Source organism: Malania oleifera, chromosome 3 (assembly GCF_029873635.1).
Source record: "Malania oleifera isolate guangnan ecotype guangnan chromosome 3, ASM2987363v1, whole genome shotgun sequence".
Taxonomy (NCBI): Eukaryota; Viridiplantae; Streptophyta; class Magnoliopsida; order Santalales; family Ximeniaceae; genus Malania; species Malania oleifera.
Window position 1 is genome coordinate 77,823,420 of NC_080419.1, and position 21,731 is coordinate 77,845,150.

The 21,731-nt window shown below is 34.2% G+C and overlaps 1 protein-coding gene across 5 annotated transcripts; it reads right to left on the bottom strand.

Moving 5' to 3' along the window:
- Positions 1 to 13,521: 13,521 nt before the first annotated feature.
- LOC131152266 (probable glycosyltransferase At5g03795) lies at positions 13,522 to 21,235 on the bottom strand. Of its 5 annotated transcripts, none has more exons than XM_058104041.1 (5): positions 21,031 to 21,143; positions 19,117 to 20,092; positions 18,892 to 19,022; positions 15,411 to 15,765; positions 13,522 to 14,348 (listed from the first exon to the last, which is right to left on the bottom strand). In XM_058104041.1, exons 2-5 carry the CDS (start codon positions 20,038 to 20,040, stop codon positions 13,695 to 13,697), a joined length of 2,064 nt encoding a protein of 687 aa, XP_057960024.1. In that variant the 5' UTR covers positions 20,041 to 20,092; positions 21,031 to 21,143; the 3' UTR covers positions 13,522 to 13,694. The 5 variants fall into 5 exon arrangements, with proteins under 5 accessions (XP_057960024.1, XP_057960021.1, XP_057960023.1 ...); XM_058104038.1 differs by having other exon boundaries at positions 20,801 to 21,130; XM_058104040.1 differs by having other exon boundaries at positions 20,977 to 21,126.
- Positions 21,236 to 21,731: the final 496 nt, after the last annotated feature.

Here is a 21,731-nt window from a genome sequence, read left to right on the forward strand (position 1 = left end):
TATCTTCGTGCCTTTACCGATAGGAATGGCATTCGCCTGATATAAGATAGGCATCTAGGCATCTAGGCATCTTGGCTACTGTGCAAATATATCGTGATTGACAACCACCACGACTTTTGTTGTTATGTGGATTTTATGATGTGAATGTGCTGACTAAATTTTTTTCTATACTGCAGGCTGACATACTGCATGAGGTAGATATGATCTCTCTAGATCCTGCAGTATAGGGATTAGTGAGGTCCGGATTGAGGATTATCCACAAGGATGGATGATGGACACAAGTATCTCGACTTGACCCGCCTACATGAGGAGGTCGAGCTACTCTAATACAAGGAGGACGTGCTTCGTGTGTGGATAGTGGTTCACAGAGTCGCTCTAGTGAGCTGCCTGTTGTACAGAATGAAAACGTGTTTGGCCTATTAGCACCATATGCATGTTTTATAGGAGCTGATATTGTGGAGCCATTTAGTAGTAGACTGTATGTTGGAGATGTTCCTTTTTCCTCCAGGCCTTTAGGTTGGAGTACCCCGTTCAACTCTCCTACCACCCCATCCACATCATTCCTATTGGACGACAATCTAGATGCTAAGGACGTGGATGCACTAGTCATGCCACCTCGTTCCCATCATTCCTGTTGTACATTAGTTGGATTCTTATGTTTTCATGTGTATAGCTTCATTGCATTATTTCTAGATAATTTGGGATGCTTATTTGTTGTTCCCTATTATGTATGTGTAATTGGAAACTTTTGCTTGCATAGTCTCAATGTATGTAGTTGTGTATGAAAGTTGTGAAAATAATATTATTGATTTCCGAAATTTTTACAATAATTCGATGTAATGTGAATGTATATTGTTAGCTTTGGTGTATTCCCAAGAGGGGGGTGAATTGGATATTTAAAATTTTGTCCTACCTAGGTTTATCCAAATCAGTAATATTACGCAACCTAAGGTCTGTCTATGCAATTATAATATCAATCAACACATGTACAACATATAATGAATCAAACATACAACATACATGTGCTGAAAATAAAAGTAAGGAAAATATAAAGTACACGCATGATATGTTATCGGGGTACGGCTAACTGTGCCTACGTCCTCGCCTTTAGCTTGAAAGCCTAAGGATTCCACTAATGCTCACTTAATGGGTGGAGCGGCACCGATTACAACCAGGTCAATTAACAAGGCTAACCTCAACCTACAACTGCACCTTACTAGGATGGTGCACCTAGCTTTCCTATCCAAATTTAAGCCAATCTGAAACTATTCAACAGGGCTAGTCTCCCTTTTCAGACCCACGCTTGGAATACAACGACTATAAAACTTTCCGTACAAACAAATGCTTCTTACACTAAGCAGCTATATACCACTATGCACAATATAATCAATGCACCTCAAACAGATGATAAGAACTGTAAGCTTAGTGCAATATGTGTGCAATAACACTCAATCTAATATCAATGTTCAATCAAGCACAAGAGTGTATTAACAAGTTAATCTTTGAACCTAAGTAAAGATAAATCTCAATCAAGGTTTAGGGTTTCAAAGATTTGTACTAATGAAAATTTAGAATATCTCAAAAATAATTTTCTTAATATCAAAGTACAAAGAGATATTCAAGTAAGAGCTTGTAAAATATTTTTGCACACACAAAAATACAAGCCCTAATGAGTCTTGCAATAATAATGCAAAACTCACTTAGTTATAAGATTTTTCCTACACAAAGATTTATCAAATAAAATCGGGGGAAAAATATTTGCTTGACTCTTAATATGAAAAACAAATAGCAACAAATGCAATGAGAGTTTCAAGCAATAACAAATAATGTATGAACACTCACAAAGCTTGATTTCTCAAAAGAGTGGGGCTGTATGAGTGTATAGGGTTTGAATGAACAAATAGGGCTTAGGAAATTTGAGAGGATTTTTGGTTAATCCTATTTGCTAATCAACTCTTAATCAGCGCAAATGAGGACATATATATATAGAGATTCCCAAAATTTTGACCGTTGGGGACATAAGGGTAATTATTAAATTTATTTTAAAACTGTTTAAGAAAATTAACTCCATTTAACTTGGTAAAAATTTTTACAATTCGAGAGGATCGGTTAACCATTTTTAAGGTTCGGTTGGCCATCATACTAAATTCGGTCGACCGGGGGATTTTTGAACTATAGGTTCAGTCGACCGTGTTAGGAATATACGAACAAATTCCCGAAACCTGTGAGAAACAAATAGAGAAAGAATAACGCCAAAGAAAAATTCAATCACACGCACAAGACAATATTTACGTGGTTCGGCAATTTTGCCTACGTCCACGGAGTTACAGGGATTTCAATATTATCAGGAAGAAAGCACAGAGAGTGCGACGACGATACAATTCTCTCGCTCTCGCTCTCTCTCGCGGATACAACCACTCGACACCCGAAAGCACCCTTTTTATATGTTGCGCCTAGGGTTCCGTTCCGAATGGGCTCCAAAAATTTTCCCCAGGGGCGTTGCCCCCAGACCCCCACGAGTACAGCTTGTACTGCTTAGTCCATGAGCGCTACGGCTTGGGCCGTGAGGCCCAAGCCTTCGCTCCATGGACTAAGCCTTAGGATAGAAATCTCTAATTAAACAGAGGTCGGGTCATCATCCAAATTAAGACACAACTAGGCTCCACAAAAGCCCAACAGACCGTCCAAGGGTGATTCTAAGCCCTCCGAGATTCAGTCAACCAGACATGAGTTTGGTTGGCCGAACTTGGGTTTTTGGTCGACTAGGTCAATTTTCTACTAAAAGTTCAATCGACCAGGGCGTTGGGATCTCCCCACGTTTCAGTTCAGTCGACCAGAGCGTTGTAGCTCATTTTAAGGTTGGTCGACCAAAGGGTCAAAATATTGACCCTAGGGAAGTTCGGTTAGCCGAAGAGCCCTGAGTATTAGGGTTCGGTTGACTGAACATGCCAATTTGGGAATTTCAGTCCTTTTCTTTTTATAAGATTGTCCCTATTCATATGATGATTAACTTTAAGACAATAGGGCACATTTTCATGCAGAAATGAGGGTCCTAAGGTCAGTCTAAGTCCTTTGAGCTTATAGTCTACATGCATGATATGCATTAATTATTACAGAACAAGGATTATAATTATAGACTCGAATGATAAAATGAAATATAAAAATAAAATACAACTTGAAAAGGAAGTCAATCTTCATGCACTGCTCCTTTGCAATTCCATGGAATATGCCGAAAGATGTGCTCGTTTACGTGTTTCTCGGCTTTCATCTCTCATCTGTCATCTGTGCTTAGAAAAGTAAACCTGTTCATACACTTAGCACACAGATAAGATACTGTGATTTTTCATAATCAAAACAGGATACGGACTCAAAAAGTTAATAATCTCCTCCTTTTTGATGATGACAAACACATGAGCAAAATATAGGTTCACCAGACAAGGCTCCCCCTAACAACATGCATTAAAAGAATGATATTCAATAAGGTTCATATATAAGCATGAAGAGTTCATAATGTTTCAAGTTGTGCATTTAAGTTCAATTTTCATTTGCCATTTTGAATAACAAAAGGTCAGGGAGAAACTAATTTTGCTCTTATAAAACACCTCCCCTTTTTGTCATCAGCAAAAGGGTATGTAAACAGCAATTTGAGTATACAAACAGTATAATTGGTCATGGAAAGATTTTAAATGACATGAAAGCATAGTCAAACAAAAAATATACACAAACCATTGCAATTGAAACATATCATAAGACCCGTGAAAGATTAGAATTAAAGGCACACGACATATGATACCAAATAGAAGGTTTAAGCATAAAACAGTCTAACTAGTTTGCATGCATTTTCATGTGAAGTTACCGAACTAGTTATGCAATTTAAAATATATATGTATGTAATAATAAGGCAAGATATAAAGATTTTTTGTTTGAAAGAATTTCTTGCCAAATAATAAAGATATATGTAAATGTATATAAATATGTATTCCCTTTTACGAAATTGTCAAAAGATACTAGGGGTGTGCTTGCTAAAAAAGAAGATTTTAATTTAAAGCAAGCAAGTACAAATTTTTTGGTTTGTCAATTAAGCACATACTAAGATATAACCATGAAAACCACAATGATCCTAAACATTTAACAATCACATGCAAGATCATATGGCAAAAACGGATGACTGTGGCAAAACTACATATTTCAACTTAAGATTTTTAATATAATCATTCTATTCAAGCACATGCCACACAGAATTCATTTAAGATCTAAGCTAAACATATTAAGAGCATAATAAGATGAATATTTTAATTTTAGATGCTCCCCATATCGTTTGAAATCCTAGATTAGATGCACTAAACTACTTATACTAGATAGAGGATTATTTCATTATGCCTATAGTATAAGCCATTCTTTTTTAAATCCTTTAACCCAACCATACTGATGATTTATTTAACTATATTATGATTAGTATGGTCATCCCTATAGGCCATAGATGCATCTTAGAAAATATATTAAAGCATGAATTAATACTCATAACCTAGAACAATTCATATCTATTAGCTTTGGTGTATTCTCAAGAGGGGGTGATTTGGAATTTTAAAATTTTTTCCTAAATTCAACTAATCCAACAACCAATATTACACAAGCCCAGGGTCTATCTATGCAGTTCCAATATGCGTAGATAAATATAATGTGGAAATTAAATCATACGCAACATTCACACAATAACATACACGTGCGGAAATATAAATTGCGGAAATATAAACAGTACATACATGATATGTTATCGAGGTTCGACCAACTGTGCCTACGTCCCTGCCTCTAGCTCACAAGCCTGAGGATTCCACTAAAGCTCACTTAACGAGTGGAGTGGAACCGATTACAACCAGGTCAATTAACGAGACTGACCTCAACCAACACGCCTTACTAGGATGGCGCACCTAACTTTCCTAACAGGATTTAAGCCAATCCGGAACAATTTTCCGGGACTAGTCTCCCTCTTTAGGCCCGTACCTGGAATACAACAAATGTGTAATACAATTTTTGCGTACACAAAATATGTTTCTTACACTAAGCAGATTATGTACCACTAAGCACAATATAATCAATCAATCAATCAATGCACCTCAAGAATATATGAACTATAAGCTTGGTGCTTTATATCTACAATTAACACTCAAGGATGTATAATCTCAAATATGTGCATACTGTTCTAACAAGCTAATCTTTGAAAGCAAAGTATATTAAATCTCAATATCATATTAGTGTTTCAAAGATACTAGCAAAGATATTTAAACGAACTCAAAGAAAATATTTTCTCAAATGTATCTTGCACAAGAGTTGTTTGAAATCTAGTTTTTAAAAATATTTTGTACACAAAAATAAAGCTATAGGAATCTTGTAATGATAATATAAAGATCCTCAAGCTACTTAGTTTATCCCAAGACAAGATTTATTAAATTTAAATCTACGGGATAAACTTAGCTTAACTCCCCAAAATAAATATCAACCAATCAAGCAAACAATGGGAGTATTAGCCAATTAATAACAAACACAAGAACAATCAATTAACTCTCACAATATCAAGATGCATCAAGGAAATGAATATTTGAGAGTATTTTGGGCAAAATGAGATTTTGAGATAGAGAAGATTTTTGCCAATGATTTTGGCTAATCTCCTCCTAATCTTCACAAATGAACCCATATTTATAGACAAGGTCAAAAATATAACCGTTTGGGACCTATTTGGTATTCTTAGAAAAGTCTAAAAACATTTAAGAGTGATTAACCCATTTTAACTCTTATTTACCTCAGGTAAAATAAATTTAACCCGAGAAGGTTGGGGTGGCTAAACCGAGGTTCGGTCACCCAAATAGAATCATTTTAAAAAATATTTTAAAAGATTTTGGCAGCTCGAACCAAAGTCAGTAGCATTTATTCGGAGTTTCGGGTGCCCAGTCAGTGGGTCGGTAGCCCAAACTCAGAGGTTCGGTCGCCCGGGCTTGTTTTGAACTGTTTTCCTCAGCAGCCCGAGTTGGTGAGGGGTCCCTTTCAGAGGGTTCGGGCACCCGGGAAAAATATGTTTAAAATAGGTTCGGTTGCCCAAGAGTTTGGTCAACTATTGACTTTTCAACAATTCGAGCGCCGGAGGAGTTTTGAACTTCTAGGGTTTGGTCGCCCGAACTCTCTTAAACTTCCCTAAATGTTCAACTCAATTCATGTTTAACACTCATGATTGTGAATAATATTTGTGCATGAGTGTTTGGGACCTAAGGTCTTACTAGGGTCTTTTCTAAGGTCGTTTTGAGATAGTCCCAAAAATACGGCGTCGTTTGACCGAATCCCTAAGGTCTCTCTAAGGTCTTGAACTTATAGATCCTACTTGCATGATATGCAGATAATTACAGACCTTTTCTTAATTAAAATTACAGACCCAAATAGAAAATACAATATAATAAATGTGTCAAGGTCTTCTTTTTCTTCAAGTCTCCGAGTGCCATCATATGATATTGTCAATGAAAACCTGCACAACAACTCGGCAAACATTAAATACCAAAGTATTTATCATAATCAAAACTGAGAATGACCCATGGGGTCAACAATATTTATTCATAGACCTTTAAGCAATGGATATGATATTCAGGGTTTTCTGAAGAGCCTCAATATTCAAGAATGAGAATTGATGCATATGAATCCTTTAAATTCTTTCTATAAGGATGGAGCTAGGCTCCTATAATTATTCGATAATTATGCTAGGATGAAACTTAATATTCAATTATTTTCACTTATCGTTTCAAAAATATTTTAACATTAATTTTATCATAATCATCTATACAACATTTTATATTGGGAAAAATCCTATTGAAATTTCGGTAGCATGCCGTCTATAAATTGGACATTTTCCTATAAAACCTGTACCTGATAATTGGTTGTCTTCATCAAAATGGATTATACAAAGCATGCAACAACCTAAAATCAACTACTAGCATGCAATTCATATCCACTGCATCCGCTATGCAGGAGGCATTCTACATTAAGTATGTAATCAGGTAGCAATTATCAATTCATAAAAATAATTTATCCATCAAAAAATATAAATAGTAAAGAGCAGAGGATAGATTTGAGTTCAGTGCAGTGTTGTTATTCGCTAAGGCATATAGATAAAATCATGAGAGCATTTGATTTTGAGATATGAAGATGATGCTCCCCCTGAGTTATGCACTTAAACATTTTGTGCCTTTTTCATCACTAAATATTTTTAGCCAAGGTTCTTAAGATTTTCAATGGTTTAATTTTGGCGTTGATTTCATTAGGCTTATTGGACCAAAAAGTCACAATGAATATCTTTTATGTGTGCCAAGCCTATCTTGTATCTTTACTTATGAATCTCAATACGTGTGAGAGACACAGATTTAAATGGCTTTGAACTTTAAGTGACCGTGCATAGGTTTCCTTTAAAATATGTTTCTTCTTCTAGATTGAGACCTAGGTGATCATATTAGTCATTGAACTCATCTCTAAGTATATAAAGCTCTAAAGGATATGACTTAATGATTTGAGAGCTTGTGAAGGGAAGATAAATAAATACTCTTTGAAAATTTAAATCACTAATGGGTACAGGAGAGTATTTAGGATAGATAGGACATTTTTCAAAATATTTTTGTGATGGTAATCATGTCCAGGCTTGGGCAAAGAGCATATAGGATATGTGAATGTAGTGAACAATGCTCTTTGGTGATTGGGAAGTATCTTTTAGATATTATCATAATTTGGAACAAGAATACAAACTAAGGAAAAGATGAATCTATACCTGATATGATTGTGGTTTGGTAAAGATTTCCTATGGAGGGATTAAACCAAAATTAAAGGATTTACAATTTAAACTCAAAGGAACCAAACCCCTAGTGGATGCCTCTAATTTTGATTACAAGGAGGATGACTTTTTATTAACACTATATAGCTATGGAATTTATTATCAATGGTGCTTATACGTAGAGTGATGACCAAATTTTGATTAATGAGATTAGGGTCAAAAATATAGGATGGACCCCTGAAGCTCATCTCTATGTAATGGACAACAGTGGCTTAACTTAAGGTATTATATTTAAGCATGAGTTAAGCATTTGAAATTGATTACCTGACAAAGATGTCATGTCCAATTGGAAGTGGATGTAGATACTAGGTTTATATATAACTTAACCTCAAACCACTCCCTAAGCCTACAGTCATCACAACCCCTAAACCTAATAACTAAGGGACGATTGAAATATTTATGTAATTTCTATGGGAACCCAATCTTCCTTAGATCCTATGGAGTTTGCCTTGTTGGTTATCCATTTCATTTCTTTGTGTAAGCCCCTGGCACCTTTAGGTGGATAATTATATTTCATGTGCCCTATCTCTCCAATATATAAGCAAGTTTTATATGCTCGTGAAAAATTGTGCTTATTTATTTTAATTTTACTCATTAAGACATTTTTAGGATTGTGGGACTTAAAGTATGAACCCTTTTTCAAAGATTTATTTCTCTTAATTCCTAAGGGTTTTTCATCCTCTATTTCTTCCTTTAGGCAAATAATTTTCAATATCTTCTTAACCTTTTTCTTCTCTAAGGTGGCATGATGTTTTGTTAGATCTTTTACTTGTTTTGCCAACCTTTTATTTTCATTTTTCAAAATTGTTTTTCGTTTAGACAACTAAAGTAGAAGCTTATGCATTTTAAATAAAATACATTCTAGTTCTTTGTTTGAGGGAATGCTTTCATTAAAAACTTCAACATATGATTTATCACAAGATTTTTCACAATACATATTACATGAATCATTTAAAGTATTATCACAAAGTTTGTCAAATGATTCAATGCACAATTTATTACAATATTTTTCACCAGAATCATTACATGCATCATTAGCAGTATTATCAACTGATGATTCAGCATACAACACAACATAGCATTTAGCACAAGAATCATCAATAGAGGCAAAGATAGAATCATATACCTCAACGTCTAATAAAACAATTACCCTATCATTTACCACTTCCTGAGTTGTGGTTTCATTCTCCCGGGATTCTCCATATTTCCTTTCGAGTTCATCCATGATTTCCTTTGCACCTGTACATGGCATAATCTCAAGCAAGATATTAGAATCTAAGGCGCAATACAATAAATTCATGGCATGTGAATTTGCATGCATTAAACTACTGTCATTTTCTACTAGCATACAAATTATTTTATCAATCACCTGCCAGGCCCTCCAATCCCTAGATTTTATATAAATAGTCATTCTAATTTTTAGTGGGTGTAATTGACAGCACAAAATACAGAAGGGCAAGAAGGTGACTGACCCTTGCCGAATGGGGATACGCCAACTTGAGCCATAGCGATCTTTTGTAAAAATGTTTAAGTCTATGCAACGAGACTCTGATACCAATTGTTAGCTTTGATGTATTCCCAAGAGGGGGGTGAATTGGAAATTTAAAATTTTGTCCTACCTAGGTTTATCCAAATCAGCAGTATTACGCAACTTACGGTCTATCTATGCAATTATAAACCCAATCAACACATGCACAACATATAATAAATCAAGCATACAACATAGATGTGCTGAAAATAAAAATGCGATAAATATAAAGTACACGCACGATATGTTATCAGGGTTTGGCCAACTATGCCTACGTCCCTGCCTCTAGCTCGCAAGTCCTAGGATTTCACTAATGTTTACTTAATGGGTGGAGCGACACCGATTAAAACAAGGTCAATTAACGAGGTTGACCTCAACCTACAAACGCACCTTACCATAATGGTGCATTTAACTTTCCTAATCGGGTCGAAGTCAATATGGGATTATTCAATAGGGCTAGTCTCCTTCTTCCGGCCCACACTTAGAATACAACGAATATAAAACTTTATGTGCAAACAAATGCTTCATACACTAAGCAGATATGTACCACTATGCACAATATAATCAATGCACCTCAAACAGATGATAGGAACTGTAAGCTCAATGCAATACATGTGCAATAACACTCAATCTAATATCAATGTTCAATTAAGCACAAGAGTGTATTAACAAGCTAATCTTTGAACCTAAGTAAAGATAAATCTCAATCAAGGTTTAGGGTTTCAAAGATTTGTACTAATGGAAATTTAGAATATCTCAAAAACAATTTTCTCAATATCGAAGTACAAAGAGATATTCAAGTAAGAGCTTGTAAAAATATTTTTGCACACACAAAAATACAAGCCCTAATAAGTCTTGCAATAATAATGCAAAGACTCACTTAGCTATAAGATTTTTCCCAAACAAAGATTTATCAAATAAAATTGGGGGGGAAAATCTTTACTTAACTCTTAATATGAAAAAAAAAATAGGAACAAATGCAATGAAAGTTTCAAGCAATAAGAAACAATCTATAAACACTCATAAAACTTGATATCTCAAAAGAGTGGGAGTATATAAGTGTATAGGGTTTGAATGAACAAATAGGGCTTAAAAAATTTAAGAGGATTTTTGGTTAATCCTACTTACTAATCAACTCTTAATTAGGGCAAATTAGGACATATATATAGAGATGCCCAAAATTTTGACCGTTGGGGACATAGGGGTAATTATTAAATTTATTTTAAAATTATTTAAGAAAATTAACCCCATTTAACTCGGTAAAAATTTTGATAACCCGAGAGGATCGATCGACCATTTTTAAGGTTTGGTTGACCATCTTACTAAGTTTGGTCGATCAGGAGATTTTTGAACTACACGTTCGGTCGACCGTCCAAAGATGATTCTGAACCCTCCAAGGTTCAGTTTACCAGACATGAGTTCGGTTGACCGAACTTGGATGTTCGGTCGACTAGGTCAATTTTCTACTGAAGGTTCGGTCGACCAGGGCGTTGGGATCTCCCCACATGTTAGTTTAGTCGACTAGAGTATTGCAGCTCATTTTAAGGTCGGTCGACCAAAGAGCCATAAGTATTAGGGTTCGGTCGACCGAACATGCCAATTTGGGCATTTCAGTCCTTTTATTTTTATAAGAGATTCCCTATTCATATGATGATTAACTTTAAGACTACATGACACATTTTCATGCAAAAATAAAGGTCCTAAGGTCAGTCTAAGTCCTTTGAGCTTATAATCATATATGCATGATATGCATTAATTATTACAAACCAAAGATTATAATTACAAACTCGAATGATAAAATGAAATATAAAAATACAATACAACTTGAAAAGGAAGTCAATCTTCATGTGCTTCTCCTTTGCAATTCCATGGAATATGCTAAAAGATGTGCTCGTTTACGTGCTTTTGGGCTTCCATCTCTCATCTATCATCTATGGTTAGAAAAGTAAACATGTTCATACACTTAACACACAGATGAGATACTACAGTTTGTCATAATCAAAACAAGAGACGGACTCAAAAAGTCAACAAGTACTCTGTTGAAATTTTGAGATCCCCTTCCTTTTTATCTTTGTTGTTATTGTTCTAGATCTTATAAACCTCCTTGTATTTTTTTTATTTATGTTATCTAAGTAGATTAACTTGAATTGCATACCTTGCGTAGGGCTAAACTGAAAAAAAAAAAAAAAAAAAAAACTACTTAAAAAAAAAAAAAAAAAAAGTCAATGATGAGCTTCTATAAATTCACATATATAAGCCGCAACTAAAGTTTGCAAAAATAAGAGCTTGAATACCACTTGTAAATAATCTAAAGAACATAACGGGAACCACTAAAGGTATTAAAGAAACACAAACAACAACTACTTATTCATCGGCTCAAATATTTTCGAAAAGTTGAAAACTAAGTGATAAAAGTTTTTATTCAAATTTTCTTTTGATCAATCGTTGAATTAAATGAAATCAATTGAAATGGAAATCCTATAGATCCAAATAATTTTAATAAATTTTTTTTTTTAAGTTTCACATTGCATGACCGTGCAAAAAAGGCAAGATGATCTAGCATTTTTTTACTAAAAGACGCTATCTCATCCAACATTTTTAAACAAAAGACGATGCCCTACATAAGGTTTTTAAACAAAAGAAGCTAGACAGTTCAACATTTTTTAATTGACACGCGTCAAATAACGGCCAGCTTTCCAAGACTAAAAGGCACCGGACCATTTAGGTCTTTTATCTAAAAAACGCTAACGATTTTTAGGAAACATTAAAGTGAGAAATAAAGTTTTTCCCAAAAAAAAAAAAAAAACTCATATTTGCGAGGGTGACGGAAAAGGGACGTGGGGACGAGCCATTTCGTTGTCAACCGGACGACATGTCAACTAAATTAGGTTCTTTCCAAAACGGGCACGTGATTGAAATTGCATGCCAGCAATTCACGGCAAGAGAAATTACAAAACGCCCAAATTGACAAGAACAAAACAGATAATTACTTATTTAGCTGTTAATTCATTAAATTAATTTCTCTTCAAAGTTTTTCGGAGACAGAGTCCTCCCATGAACCTAGTTCTATTAAGATAGAAACTTAAAAGGGAAAAAATACATTTATACCCCCTAAATTAGACCATTCATTGTAAATATTTTTAAAACGATTGATTCTCATACCTCTTAAACTATCAAAGAGGATAATGAAGTTAACATTTATAAATTAAAATAATAAAAATATTTTTAATATTCTTTTTAATTTTATTTTAACATCACTCCATCTTGCTTGGTAGCCCGTTCTTGATGAAAAGAATCAAATAATTATGGGATAGCCAAATCGTAGAGATCTTTTTTAACAATGTGTAAAACACTAGGTCCAAAATTTATAAATAATATAAACTATTTCTTTTATTAAATTTAAATTCTTTATTTTATTAAGTCTCTTGAATAGTATAATGTAATTTCAAAAGATATTTGTTATACAGATAGATAAATAGTGCAATATTTAGTAGGGTGGTCACATTTATAGTACATGCTATTTGATTTATACATGCTATATGTGCAACCATAGATATAGTATTTTTTTACTTTATAGAATTAATTATCCTCTTTTTTAAAAAAATTCCTATAATTCAATTTTCTAATGTTTTAAGTATTTTTTTTTTTTATTGCTGTCCAAATACAAAATAATTGTCTCCCCCCTCCCACTCTCTTGTGGACATCTTTGCCACACTGATATACTAAAATTTATCATTATAATATTCCTTCGGCCTAAGATACCTTTTGTCTTAAAAATTTTAATCATTCATGTGTCATTTATATTACAATAATTTATTAAAATTAACTATTATTTATTAGCAAAAGGGGACAAGATAGTTTGAGGGTTGTAACATACTTTATAATTTAAATAAGCACAATTGGATATTCTTATGAGTACTAAATCTCAAAGCTCTTGGGTTATGTCTGGTAGAATGTTAGGTCTCAAATTTAGATTTTTTCAAATTCAAGATCAAAACATGAACTTTCAGAGATAAAGTTCTTATGTTGAGCATTGGCCATTTGTGCCTTGTAATGGATCTAATGTAAATTCATACCAAGTAGAAGCCTACCACCCCATCAAACCATCAGAGGATGCACTAAATGAAAGATGTTCTTGCAAAAATCAAATGGTTAAATTCCATCATATAAATAGCAACAATTCATAAGCAAAAAAATAATGATAATCTTTTCTATTCAATTCCTATTCCTATCAGCACCTTTTTTATTTATCTACTATAAAAAAAATGACCATTTTGTACACCCTCATTGGGTAAACTAATTTTACTATCTTTGTTTAACTTGAAGAACTCGGTTGTACCAAATAGAGTGGATGATCATATGAAACAAGTCATACTTCACAGGCCTAGGATGCCAGAGAAAATGCTGCTGTACCTTTTTAACCCTCATTTGCAACTGCAAATATTTCCTGCGTGGGATTGATTGAAGTATATTCTTCAAATTTGGAATATCCTTCTCCATGATGAAAACTGCAAAGGATTCCCAGTTCAAAACTCCAAAAAATGGTGGCACAAAATTGTCAGATATGATCACTGGGACACACTCATAGAAGATGGCCTCGACAACACGCGGACTATTCACTTCATAACCTTTTGCGCAAATGCAGTACTTGCTACTTTTCATGTGCTGGACGTACTTTGCTCTCGGCATCTTACCAAAGATCTTCATTTCAGGATCCTTGTTTTCCCAGTACTTCAACAAAATTGGGCGCACGTAGCCATGCAAATTCCCTGCGAAGAATGCAAGAATTTTCCTTTTGGAAGGAGGTTTCCCTCCAAGATCCCTAAGAGGGTTTCGAGGCAAGCGAACATATGTTTCTGGAAGAGACACATCCTTGTCAAATTTGAAGCCTTCTTTGATATCAGAATTGCATAGGGCTCTTATGCAAGGAGCCATAAGTTTCTTCGTTTCAAATGGGGCCTGAGAAAATGGTGCATGTCAGAATATTTAATACAGGGAAAAAACATGACTGAGACAAATATAAGATAAAAGATAGTGTTTGGGAGTATGGATTTTTAAGCCTTGGATTTGAATTTGTATGAATTTGAAGAAATTCAATACAATGCTTTACCAATCCACACAAAGCCAAATTCAAGAACTAAAATCTGTGCTCCCAAATGCAGGTTAAGGGTTGTTTCAAAGCCACATGGAAATATAAAGAGTCCAATATTCTTGAACCAGACTGCAGCAATACAATAAAGCTATTACCACCCTACAAAAGAAAAGAAAAAGGAATGAACTTAAAAGTAAACTAAAAACTCTAAAAAATAATTTTTAAAAATATAGCCTTTATACAAAAGACAGGGAAAGCTATTACTGCCCTAAGCGGCCCTTCCCCAACAACAACCGCCCTCACCCTCTACACACACACACACACACACAAAGAGAACTTAAAAGTAAACTAAAAACTCTAAAAAATAATTCTTAAAAATATAGCCTTTATACAAAAGACAGGGAAAGCTATTACCACCCTAAGCAGCCCTCCCCCAACAACACCCCCTCCCCCTCTACCAAAAAAAAAAAGAGGAACTTAAAAGTAAACTAAAAACTCAAAAAATAATTTTTAAAAATATAGCCTTTGTACAAAAGACAGGGAAAACAATGATAAAAATTAAAATTATTGTCATTTTCAGAAAATTTGGAATTTAAACCCCATATGTGACAAAATAAAAGAAATGAACTTACCTTTTTTGCATACAAAATGAAACAATTAAATCTCTACGAAAACTCAAAAAAAAAAAAAAAAAATTTCAAAAAATATTGCCTTTATACTAAAGACACAGAAAACAATGATACAAATTTAAATCATTGTCATTTTCAGAAAATTTGGAATTTAAACCCCATATGCAGCAAAATAAAAGAAATAAACTTACTGTTTTTTTGCACACAAATGGAACAATTAAATCTCTATGCAGTGCCATATACTCCTAATAATTATGAGCAATATAACTTTTAGAACAAAATGAAGCATAAAAAGCATACCCAGTCATGACAAGCAACAAGGAAATGATCTTCGCCACCCGTTCTGTTCCAAAAAGGGTGTGTTGTGACAATCATGTCCAGGTACTCCTTCAAATATTGTATTAGGTTTGCAAAAGTGTGTGAATTTCTCATATATAAGGTTTCCTCTAACATACGAGAACTAAAAGGTAGGTAAAAGAGGTGGGCTTTTCTTGGATTTTTGGTGACAAATTGTCTGTTTGCTTCAAGCTGCTTCATGAACCATCCTTCAGATGCATAAATTCCTTGGAGCACTGACTGTGGCTGATTAAATATTGGTTTTGCACCTTCCCTGTAGATGTAAACTTTGAGCGTCTGTTCCATCAATTCATAGCTCCTGCAAAATTTAATGACGCGGGAATTTTAGATGAGCAAAAGTAATTATACTTGAATTTCGAACAAAGAGAAACTCCCCAATTAAAACATTCATGACAAATTTTTTTTTTCAATGCAGAATTAGGAGGACCAAAGTACCTCAACAAATTCGTGACAATTTCTTTTTCAATGCAGAAATAGAAGGACAAAAGTGCCTCAAAAATTTCTTTCTGACTTCGTCTGGTAAGGAAGTCACAAAACCATCCTAACCTCTTTATTTATTTTTATTATTATTATTATTATTATCAGCACAAGGAGAAACATTCGTTGATGAAAAGAAACATGTAGAGAGACCAAAATAGGTATCTTCAATGCAGAAAATATACATAAATTACCCCCATGTTTCAGATAAAACTATCTACAAAATTTACAAAATCCAAAGAATTACAACAAAAGGAACCTTTTTCACAAAAATGAACTGCTGTTTTGACTAGGAAATATGGACATTTCTGGAAGCCTAATGCATGACATGTATTGGATACCAAAACCTGTCCGATACTTCCTGACATGCGTCAAAAATTAATTAATTAATTTTTTATTTTTGGATACAGATGAGACACTTCTCGACACTTCCTCACATAGAGAGGATGCTTCTGAGACACTTCTTGCACTGAAATGCTGAGTTTTATTGTCCCCTTTATTCAATTAACAAAATCTCCTCCTCCTCGCCCCCTCTGCCAATGGGGAAAAGAAGGAGAAGTATGGAGACTACAAAACAAGGTGTTCTTTCCGTTGACTGCACGCTTCGTATAGAGGAATGGGATGGAATTGAATTTACCACTTGATTTTGCATGCTTTCCATTCAAAACTTCATTCAATTCCTTTCCTACCTCATTCCATTTTGCAAATATAACATGAGTAGTTGGATTCATGGTTTTAAATCGTAAAAGCGGACAGTGTAACATAATGGTAACGGGTATAACGAGAAGCGGGAGTAGCGGATGCTACATAATGGGAAGCAGGGGGTGCAACGACCGTGAATTTTTTTCAAGCACACACAACCTTGTGCATATTAGCATACTTGCATTTTTTAAGCTTTTAACCCTTCTTAGAAAGAGTTTTAGTACATTTTGGATCCTTTAGTTCGACTGACTAAGTTATTTGGTAAGGGCAACAAGTTTACATTTGTTTTAAATCATCATTGATAGAGAAATTACGTGTGTGTACATATTTATACTTCTCATTGTTCTTATCTATGATAAATTCTTATGTATGCTAAATTAATTAAAAAAATAAAATACATTATACACTCCATCAATCTACTAGACACATATGACATACAAATAATACAAATATAAAATAACTAGAAAAGAAAGAAGCTTGAAGTTGAAAAATATAGAACATAAATATCAAATTACTAATGTTATCAAAATAAAATATTTTTCTAACATGTTAGTATTTTCAAATTGTTAATTAATGCATCTCTTGTGAGTATTTAAAGAAATAGTAAATTTTGTATCATTGTCATCCTCATTATAATCTTTTCCCCTCTCTTGCCACATGGTATATTGAGAATGATTTATGAAAGAGAGGGAAAAAGTGAGAAGAAAAAGTAAAAAAGTAAAATAATTTTTTTGACGTAACAGTCCTATAGCGGTTACGAAATGGCTGTAGCAGCCTTTACGTTAGGGTCGTGATCCATAACGGCCACTACAATTGTGATTTTTCTTCTCACCGATTTCACGGTATGTAACGATATCGGTAACCCACATCTAAAGTCATTGCCAGTTTGCCACTTAATCTCAACCCTTCCCCTAACTTTGACAAGCAATGCCCTTGAGTAGGTTTTTTATTCTTTTGTTATTGGACCAATATAGTATAATGTGTAGCTGATGATCGCTTAAGTGCAATTTGTAACATGTGTAATTCAAAATTTTACATAATGGTGCTTATATTTCATTTTAAATCAATATTATCACAATCTTTGAGATCCAAAGGAAAAAACATGCCTACTATATATATATATATATATATATATATATATATATATATATATATACAGTTATGTTAATTAATTCAAGTATCCTTGCTATGTCGTATCCTCATTTTTTTGAAATTCTTGTATCGCCGTTTCAGTATCCTGTTGTATCTGTGTTTCATGTCAGTATCGGTGCTTCCTAGAGTTCTTGAGTAATTTCCTTTATTTTATTTTCAGCAATCGATCTTCATATTCTCTTGTACCATCGCACATGATGGCGTAAGCATGAAAAATGACTCATAGAGATTAGAAATCTTCCACCACTATTATGTAATATTTATAATTAATAAAAAAGAAAAGAAACACAGGACAAAACCATTTTAAAGACATCTGCAAACTTTTCATCATTCAGAACGGACTAAAACTAGTTTAGAATGAGACCAAGTATTAAGGATAAATTTTGCCTTCATGAAATTTACAAAACTAACAAAGGGGCATCCAAATATATAACAAGGACTTTCGTTGAATAATAGTAGAAGAAGGCAACTAAACTAATTTTCATCGAAGTACAAATAATAAGAAACACAACCCAAAACTCTTGATCATATGCCAAATACTAATAACCATGTTATTTAGTCCCAGTAAAATATAATCAAATTGAAAACATCTCTAATAACAAAATTCCATGTAGACCATAACAGTTAACTAGTTATAAGGTTCTCTGTTTCTGCATCTCAAGAAAAAAAATAAGCGAATCATTGTGTTCCAAAACATTTAAAATTAGTTCATATTTATGCTTCAATTATGCCCAAGTCTCACAAATAGAGCTGCTACTGATAGTAGACCAAGGAACGGAGAAAAATTAATCTGCAGCTAATTTTAAAAGGATTGTACATCCAAATAAGTTAACCACACTTCCTTTTTGCCCCACATTGTAGAGGCAAAAGCTTTTGTGCACACTCATGAAAATTCAGTGTCTCGATACATGTATATGAAATGTTAAAGGTGGAGTAGATCCAGACTACATCCACTTGATTCTGTAAATGAAGCTTACTTGCTTATAATGGAAAAAGCTGGTTTCGCTGCAACTTGAAGCACTTCAGAAAAGATGAAAGGATATTATATCATCTGGAATGATCAGAATTGGATCAATAAATCTAGTAAGCATACCTCTTAAACATTGAAACATTCCGATAAAGAGGAGCATACAATCCTGCATCATCATTCAAGATTGGTGCATTCTCAATCATCAATTTTGCATTTAACAGTTCTTGATCCACTGGTGAAGGCCAGTGAGGTTCCTACAAAAACAAATGGGAAAAATAAATAAACATAAGCTAACTTTAACTTTCTGCAGTGAGATCAATCACCCAGACAAAATAAAAACTCAGATACCGTTGAATGAGATGCAGCACGACTCTGAAGTAACAAATTGTTCATCTCAGATATAGTCACAACTTCTGCTTTTGGTCTCTTAGGTTCCTTCTTCACAGGAGGAACACTTGTCCGAGAAGAATTATTTTCCGTGGTAGCAAATTCTCCATGCAATGTTTTATGTTTGTCATCCTCATTAGCATGTGTTGAAACATTCACCCAAGTTGATGCCCCCGGACCAACAGATACCACAGGAGCTATTGGATGTGCATCAGAAATAGTCGGAGGGATTATATTGCTTGACAAAATAATTGGTGGCAGTGCAGGTGGAGGAGATGTTTGAGTGGCATTTGGGAGTTCACTTTTTTCTAATATAGAAGCGTCTTTAGACTCTTTTACTTTCTGAATATTGTCCAGTAAAGAATTTTTCTCACCAACATTGCTGTCATTTACTGGTTCTCTAGCATTTTCAGGAGAAAGCCCAAAATCTGAATTTTTAACGTTCTCCACAGTTGAATTCGTATGAGGCCCTTTTTTATTCCCCTGCGAAGACTCATTTTTAGGGCTACTACCCTCATAAAAAATATCACCAGAGCCTCTATTATTTTTTGACACAGTATGATTCTTCCTCTCTGCATCCTTTTCCTCCATGCCAGCACTTGAAGTATCATTCACTAACCCCTGAACTGCAAGTGTATCAGTAGAGTTCGGACCATCCAAAGGCCTCGTGTTACTGACAATCTCAGATTCAACTGATGAATTCCCTGTTAAGTAGGTAGCATTTGCAGGTGCGGGAACCTTTCCGGAAGAAAATATGGACGATAAGGCGTTGCCATATGGTAGTTCAAAATACTGAAGGACTAAAACCATAATACATATTGCTCCCATTAGCAATGTGAGTCTCCTGGTTTCCGATTGACATAAAATTCGATATTCATGGCCCATAATGGAAAACTGTGCGAACAATTGACAGCAGACACTATGAAGATGGTTAACCCTGCAAGTTTTCCAAAAATCCAAAAACCCAATCAGGACGAAAGCCAATGCCCTAATTATCATGATATTTAAAATATGACTTCGTTTTAGTTTCCAGTTCAACTTAAAAACACCAAAGCAGAGAAAAATTCACACAAAAATTAAGGTGTAAATCAACAACATACATCCGACAAATGTTTAACGCAGCCTTATAAAGAACTACAAGAAAAGAAAGCGCAAAAGAAAAGCCAATACCAATCTATCAACATCTATGGATGAAAAATAAGATAAAAAATTTGAAAAATACATCTCCGACTATAAATACAAATAAATTTTTTCAATCCAGAGAAAACTGAATGGAAAAGGGGAGAAAGATGATAAACTCAGTTAAGTTTTTCACCAAGCCAAAATGATCTCTCAAATAAGATTTTCACACGCAGAGACTTGCACAACAGATAAAATCCTCAAATCGGACTTGTACACTGATTTTCCCGCTAAACAAACAGAATCTCAGTAAAGAGTAGATTTCAAGTTATTTTACGGACGCATACGAGACAGCAGTCACTCAACCCAATAGCACATTAAGCTTAATTCCGTTCGGTTGCCGAGAACACACCAGAAACCAGAAAAGAAACAAACTTTGAACTTTACAGTTTTCATTGATGCATTCGCCAAAATCCCACAAACATGAAACCAAAATGAATTTTCGATTTTCGATTTCTTCGCTTACTTTTCACTTCCGGAAGCCAAACAGACCATTAATCCAATACAAAAAAAAACCCTTCAATACATAAATATAAAATAAAATGCACGCGCCAATTGAAAATCACGGGAAAACGAACAGGAAAGCCCGTTCAATTAAACTGCTGGAAGCTGGAGCCAAAAAGTTTTCTTCGGTAACTATACTTTTCCCAGAAACAACAGTCGGGAAGCGTCGCTTTCTCGGGAAAAACGATATACCCGATGGCCTCTGGAACCGCAAAGGTTGATGGTTCGGGAGTCTTCAACTGGTTCGGTTTCTTCACCCTTTCGGTAGTTGTCCGGAGACGGGAAAATATATGAAAAAAAATGATGCTGTCATCGTTGAGACAAAGCACCGTGCTTTAATATTATTACCAAAATGCCCTTTCCTTTCTCCCTCATTAAGAGGAGAATCTTTTGAATTATGGAACGATGAAACGGATGCGTGTTTATTCGGAGGGCTGCCAGTTGGGTAAGGCCACGTAATAACTTTAAAAGTTTATTACGCCTGAGACGGATAAATATCTAAATTTGATTGCCAGCTTATTTATTATTATTTTTACAATAAATAAATATTCATTTCTAAAAATAAGATATTGATATAATCAAATTAAAATAGAAATAAGTTTAAAATATAAAAAAAAAAATTGCAGACAACTTCTTCTAAAAAAATATTTTATACTTTCAAAAATTTAAAAATATAGACCCATAGTGACACAAGCTTTATGAGCCCATGTAATAAGTGAACAGTGGATGCAGTAGTGTTGACCCACGTTGCTGCAGTCATTGCTCACCTATCATGTGGCATCAATTGGGTGCGTCTATCAGGATTCAACCCCCCGATACTCCTACAAGATTGCCTAGCAACTTTACCACCATGACATGCCCGTGGGGGTTGTACGTTGTATAATATTACTCTA

Coding starts and splice junctions, on each gene's coding strand:
- LOC131152266 (XM_058104042.1), bottom strand. CDS start 20,154: ATGATAATTAGGGCATTGGCTTTCGTCCTGATTGGGTTTTTGGATTTT. Junction 19,023..19,116: donor GTGCTGCATCTCATTCAACG/GTATCTGAGTTT, acceptor TTGTTTTTGTAG/GAACCTCACTGGCCTTCACC. Junction 14,349..15,410: donor TTGTTGCTTGTCATGACTGG/GTATGCTTTTTA, acceptor CCATTTTCTCAG/GCCCCATTTGAAACGAAGAA.